General features: G+C 49.0%; 1 protein-coding gene across 1 annotated transcript in view; it reads right to left on the bottom strand.

Moving 5' to 3' along the window:
- Positions 1-5,886, bottom strand: part of PXK (PX domain containing serine/threonine kinase) — a 20,354-nt gene extending 14,468 nt beyond the window's left edge. Inside the window, 3 exon segments of the mRNA XM_010151019.1 lie at positions 1,416-1,602; positions 5,123-5,170; positions 5,842-5,886. Of these exon segments, the coding sequence (XP_010149321.1) occupies positions 1,416-1,554 (139 nt within the window). The 5' untranslated portion in view covers positions 1,555-1,602; positions 5,123-5,170; positions 5,842-5,886.
- Between the last annotated feature and the right edge of the window lie 1,103 nt (positions 5,887-6,989).

Here is a 6,989-nt window from a genome sequence, read left to right as displayed (position 1 = left end):
CGGGGCGGGGGGGTGGGGAGGTCACCCGTCCGGTTACTGAGTTCTCCCACAGCTGGGAACACAACTGGTTTACTCCTGAGGAGAAACCTCAGCCAGAAGTGGTGACAGCCGGGGGAGAAAGGGAATGATGCCAACCAGGAGTTTCCCTAACATGGCTTATCTCGGTGTAGAAACACAGCAAACAGATAAGGACGCGCTGATCTTTCTGCACTGGATCCTCTCTCTCCAGAAAGAGCTGGGAAAATGAGAGAGAACGGTGCAATAAATATCAGCTCACTGCTCCAGTATTTAGGAATGACAAAGTGACGGTGTCTCTGAAGCCCAGAGGCGCTGACGTGACTGCTGCCAACTTCCCAGCAACCGCCTGAAAAACAGTCCTGATGAAAGTGCTCAAAATGAACACAGAAGTCAGCGTCTCCTGGAGGATTTACATCGCTTGCTCAGCATCAGCCAGACAAGCCGCATCCCTGAAGAGTTACTCATGATTTACAGCTCCCCCGCAGCTTATCATAAACATCCGGGAAATGCTCCTTGCACTTTGAGGCTGAAGAACCAGGAGTGTTACATGAAGGGAGAGCAAAAGGACAAGTGGAAAGGAAGCAGCAAGTTCCTGCTTCAGGGAGCTCTGCTGCTGTGAAAACAGGCTTTGCGTTCTGCAGAGTCAGCCTGCCCATGAGCTCAACCTCTGCAGTGGGTTTCATCACTCGGAGGAAGGGTTTTTCAGCCTGTACGACAAACGTTTAACAGTTTCCAACGGCTGAAGCTGAAGTCAGAGGAATTTGAAGAAGAAACATTTAGTAATGAAGAGAACGGATCACCGGGGTCTCACTGGAAGGGCTGCGGTGGTTTGCCAGTGTTTGGGAGGAGAGAGTGTGTGACTTACTGAAGGCTTGGAAAAGCACTCAGCCTAGCTCTAGCGGTTCTAGGGAAGTCTCACGACCCAAAGCAACACTGGGAGCTAGATAAGATGACCACAATTGTTCCTGTTGAGTTGAAAAGCCTCAGAACCACGACGAATGCAAGATTCAGTGTCGAGGAGTTTCAAATGAACGCAGAGCTGACAAACTCCACCTTACACTCTGGTAGGCCAGTCATCTCCAAACAGCAGCCCTCCCCGTTTATCACAAACGGTGAAAAGGCAGATGTCGCTCTCACCATGCCCCTCCCCCAGGTGCTGCTTACACAGATCTTCACCCTCACCCCTCCGTAAAACAATCCCAACATTTAGATTTGACAATGGCAGCACGATTCCCGCACCCAGCGGGAGAAACACTCTCATAAACAGCCACAGTACGATAACCCTGAAGGCCGTTTCCCTGGCTCCCCATGCTCCAGTGTAAACCCTCGCCTGCACTGACGAAGACCCGCAGGCGCCAAAGTGAAGCTGTAACGCGGTTCTGCAACCCCTCGCTTACCTGTGTAGTTTACAGAATAGCTGTTGGGATCCAAGAATTTTTTCACCAGTTCACAGTTGGACAGAATGTGATGGGTAGTAATCACATCGAGATAGGCCTGGAGTCCCTTCTGTCTTTCAGCGATGAACTCACGCTCCATGTTTCCAATCAATTTTTTTGGCGGAAGAGGTAGACTGAGAGATGAGATCTTAAAAAGAGAGATTAAAAAATTACTAACCTTGCTCTCCAAATGCCTCGGGGATATCAATTAGCAACCCAGACAGTAAGAGACTCTCAGCAGCAAGCTAACTGCTGGGGAGCATTCTGTGCACCCTGTACAGCCAAGCGTTTACGATCTGCTGAGCACTGTCACCAGGGTGAGCTAGTCAGACCACAGGCCACAGCCCGCTGTGAAGAGACTGAAACTGCGAGGAGATGAACTGCTGCTGCTGAGTCACGCGCTTAAGCTCCCTACACAAAACCTTCAGATGCTCAGCCAAATCCTTTCTATGATCATACCTCTGCCAGGGGGTAAAAGCAATTCACACCTCTCCATTTTCTCCAGGCACAGGTTATGCTTTCCTATTTCATGAAGAGCAGAGGAGTAACTTTCCTTTGCCTCTGCTGCCTGCACAGGTAACTTACAGCCCTCACTGTCAGTATTTTACATCCGTAATTTCACATATGGTGCACCTTTTCCCATCGCTCTTCTGAATCCACTGCTGTGCAGTTTTTAAACAGCTACACATCTTTCAACCCAGGAACAGCTGCGATATACCGCTGGATGTGCAGCGGTTGTTCACGGTGGCATATGCGAGCCAGGACTGCCGATAAAATCAGAGCAACGCTTCGAAACAGGGCGCGGAACAAATGTACAGAAATTCAGAGCCTTATGTAAGTCAGATCAAAGAGATCTTCTTTAGAACACAAATCTAGGCTGGAGACAGTGTTTACATTCAATTACCTCATGTGAATTGCCAGAATAAAGTTTCCATGCTGTTAACACGTCGTTGTCCCGCAGATCAAAGCGCCTGCCCCGGGTACGCAGACTCTCCGCGGGAGCTATCTTTAGGCAATGTGTGCTGCAGGAATCGACTACGCCACACGCAGTAACCTCATTTCTAATGCCAACAGTTCACCAGGGAGAAGACCGAAACTGTTGGTGTTTGAACAACTTTCCCTTTCACCAGTGAAAAAGTAAAGGATTAGTTCAAACTTGGGCAGAAGGGGAAATCCCCTTCCTTTGCATCCTCCTCCTTTTAAACACAGGGCTTGTCCCCCCCCCAGACTGTAGCACTTCTGTTTCTGGCAGCAAATCGTGGGCTGAAGAAGAGCTACACCTACACCTGATTACAGAAGACGGTAATAAAAACCATCCTATCCACTGAGCATTTTTAATGCTCTTTTACACCCAAAGGGGGGAAATATATCCAGGAATAAACCCAAAAGTAACAATCAACCACTTAAAACTACTGTGGTGAGTTACTGGCCGTAACACCAGAGGCATGTAAAACTTTCACTTGGCAAACCACTCTTGCTTCAACTGAAAAAAGAAGTTTCTGAACAAAAAGTAAATGCATTTCTGGTGTTACTCACCTGAAAAGCATCAAATTGTGATCACCCTTCCCTTCCTGACCTGACAGCTAGCTACCATCAGAGTGAAAAGGACTTTAGCTCCCATGTTTGCAAACCACTGTTATTTCTTCTGAAATCTATTTCAATAAAGCACACATCTGACCTTTTCCTGCAGAAAGCAGCAGTCACCCCCCAGTTTTTGTCGCTCCCTGCCAAAACAGACAGCACAGCGAGAACACCACCTACCGCAGAATCATAGAATCATAGAATGGTTTGGGTTGGAAGGGACCTTAAAGATCATCTAGTTCCAACCCCCCTGCCATGGGCAGGGACACCTTCCACTAGACCAGGTTGCTCAAAGCCACATCCAGCCTGGCCTTGAAGCCATCCAGGGATGGGGCATCCACAACATCTCTGGGCAACCTGTTCCAGTGCCTCACCACCCTCTCTGTGAAGAATTTCTTCCTGACATCTAATCTAAACCTCCCTGATTTCTTTTTGTACCCATTACCCCTTGTCCTATCACTACAAGCTCTTGTAAAAAGTCCTCTCCCAGTACCCTTGTAGGCCCCCTTCAGATACTGGAAAACTGCAATGAGGTCTCCTCGGAGCCTCCTCTTCTCCAGGCTGAACAAGCCCAGTTCTTGCAGCCTTTCGTCATAGGAGAGGTGCTCCAGCCCTCTGATCATCTTCATGGCCTCCTCTGGACTCGCTCCAAGTGGTCAATATCCTTCTGATATTGAGGGCTCCACAGCTGGACGCAGTACTCCAGGTGGGGTCTCACCAGAGCAGAGTAGAGGGGCAGAATCACCTCCCTCGAAGAAGGGAAGAAGAAGAACACCTCACCGAGGTCCTGCCCTTGCAGAGACCTGCACGCGGCCAAACCCCGTGGGCTCAGCACTGGGACTGGCCTTGCCACAGAAGGACCTGGGAATTAAGGTTCTTCTCTTCAAACTCAGGAACGTCCGCTCAAAAGTCTCAGCACTGGGACTGGCCTTGCCACACTGGGAATTAAGGTTCTTATCTTCAAACCACAGCCCGCTCAGGAACGTCTGCTCAAAAGCTGCAATCCAATGCTTCCCAAAAGCCAGGTATCTCGCTGCAAATACTGTACCAGCGCTTCACTTCACCCCACAGAGTGATCTCCACAGCTCTCGGGCGAAGCGGCGAAGAGGAAAAAGCGAAGGAGACTCTGGAAGGAGCTTTTTAATCCAGCACACAGCTGAGAGTTCAGGGAATCTGAAACGCTCCGATGCGGATCGGGGTCACAGGTACACATGTGGCGGATTCTCCAAGGTGTTTGGCCGGTCTGCATCCCCCAGCTGGGACAGTCTGGAAATTCTCAGCCCTTACTACTGCTGGGTAAGCGGCATCGGATGAACAGCAGGGAAGCTGCATTCCAACTCAGCTGCAGCTGTGTTCAAACACAACCACCCACACCTACCGAGAGGCCAAGCATGCCTCAAAAAATATCAGTCACAAAGATCTACCCTCAAAGCGCAGCGGCATTTGCTTTTCATCTCGCTTGCACAGGACTGTGGAAATCTCGAGTAGGAGGTTTCGTCCCTGTAGATGCTACTCACTGCTGCTTCCCCCTTCCCCCAGACACACTCAAACACCCTGCTTTTTCCCACACAAACTAAAAAGAAAGAGTTGTCCTAAAAAGCAAAAGCAGACAGACAGTAAGGGCAGTGTTTAACTAAGGAACACTTCCCAGTGACACAGAAAACCATCACATGATAAGCAGCATCTGGTGGTGCTTTGGGAGGAACAGAAATACCAAGACACACAGCACTTCAGTGCTGAGTTTATCAGGTTGGTGTGTGCCTTGGCTTTCTCCGAGTCAAGGGAGGAGCAGACAACACCACACAGAACCAGAACAAGCCGTAGTACTGAAGGGAAAGATTAAGTACCTGCCAATTTCCTTCATTTCTCTATAAATGGGTCCCGTTGGTGCTAAAATTGAAACTGTACAAGTAAAAACGAGGAGTGAAAAAAGCATACATTCCCATTCCATTTGAAGTCACAGATTCTTTTCGCAGCTATGGGAATTTGTATTTTTTCTTCCTTGCAATATGTAAAAATATCACAAGCCTTTTTAAACATATCCTGCTAAAGAACATTTGTGTTTACACAGAAAGTGTGAAAGTTACCTGCAAGCTGTTATTCAGCAAGTCGAAGTCACTGTATCGCCTCACAATCTGCAAAATATAAAGACAAAGTTCAGGAAACTTACTACTCTTCCCACTGGCATTTCACTCTTCTAAACCCCACCAGAAAAAAAGTCATTCCTGTTTATTATCTTCCTCTTTTAACCATTTTTGTACAAGTGTCTATCTGCTGGGTTTATGCCACGTTGCCAGAGAGCAAAGAGGAGGTTTTAATCACATCTCAACCCGACTATAACTGTGTGTAAAGACATTCTCTTAAAACAGCTTAAAACCCCAGGTACTTGTGAGCAACGCTGTCTGCAAACAAAGCATTTTTGCCTTATTAGATGCAACAGCTTTTCACAGTCGTGTTCATTACTGCTTCTAGGTTTCGTTGGTCTCGTATCAGCAGGGCTGGGATTCCAGCAGTAGGGAAGGCAAACTGGCTTGGAGATTAAAAGCTGGTGGCACCACCACACCGTAGTAACATGACAGGCGTTTGTCCTGCAACACCCTCAGCAGCAGCAAACCTGCCTTCTGCAGCTGGCAGCAATACCGGGTTTCTCTTAGTTTTTGAACAAAAGTATTCAAGCACTTCATGTTCTCGATTCCAAACCAACATTTCCCTCTCCAGCTCAAATTTAAAAGCCTAGGAGGAGACAATTTTCAAATTCTTCCTAAAAAGGCATCCTGGTTACACAAACCACAGCTTAAGAAATTACCTGCCAGCTGTTTTCTGCTGAAATTCCTCTCTGAACACGGATTATGTATTCCTGATAAAAGGGAAAAAGTGATTAGAAAGGGGACTAATGAGCTGAAGAAAGTTATCAGGTACTTCTTCTCCAAATACGACCCCTTTGCAATTAGGAAACATTCAGAAACGAGCTCAGGCAGAGGGTTTGGAGCCACAGGGAAGGTCAGAGCTGGCTGTGCTCAGCCCCACCACCAGCAGCTCCCTCCTCCGCTTCCCAGAGCGATGGCAAAGAGAGGTCCACGAGCCTGCAGGCCTGTGAAGCACCTACCCATCCATACTTGGAGGAAGCCATGATTTTGTTTACCCCTGCTCTGTTTAAGTTTGAGAAGAGCTCTAAAAATACTGCTGACAAAGATCATAAACGAGGCAAGTCCTGTTCCTAGAAAGCCTATAATCTCCATATTAGATATCGTTTAATTAGCAAGGAAATTAAATTAAGCTGGACTAACTGACATAACAGACGCTTCCTTTGCCGTTTGCAGACACAAAGCTCTATAAACGCAGCTCTTTCTAAAGCCGTTACACAGACAATCCCATGGCCACACGATTTACACTGAAAAACACAAAAATGGAGAGCCAGAAAGCAGGGTGCTGCCTGCGAAAACGCAACCCCCACCACTGACGAGAGTTGGGGAGTACCCAGGGTCGGAAGCAGGGTGAAGCCACACAGGTTCCCATGATTTACGCCTTCGCCTGACGCTGTAGGAGGGGGCGACGTCCCCAGCACCTTCCAAGCACACGTGACGCCCCTGCTGTGCTTGGCCCGGGGCGCAGGACCCACCGTGGGGGCCCAGAGCACCCCGGGCTGCCCCAGCAAGCACGCTCCGTCGCACGGCGTTCCCGCGGAACGGAACCCAAAGGGAGAAGTGGGAAGGCTGACCCAAACACAACTTCAGGCCACGGCTCACGGTGTTTCCAAGCTCGTCGTTGCCTCTGTGCCACGCGGCACGCGTACCCACCCTGCTCCCGCCCGCCGTGCGGCGCGCATCCCACGGGAAACCATCCGTTAATGAGTGCCGATGCCCTCGCTCGCCCCACTCGACTCACAAACTAGGTGAAGTGCTGAGGAGTTTTTCAGTTTGGAACACCAGCTCGTGTCCAGGGGCATCTTACCCG

The sequence above is a fragment of the Eurypyga helias genome, unplaced genomic scaffold, assembly GCF_000690775.1.
Source record: "Eurypyga helias isolate BGI_N326 unplaced genomic scaffold, ASM69077v1 scaffold10884, whole genome shotgun sequence".
NCBI classification, from domain to species: Eukaryota; Metazoa; Chordata; class Aves; order Eurypygiformes; family Eurypygidae; genus Eurypyga; species Eurypyga helias.
This window is presented reverse-complemented; position numbering and strand designations above follow the sequence as displayed.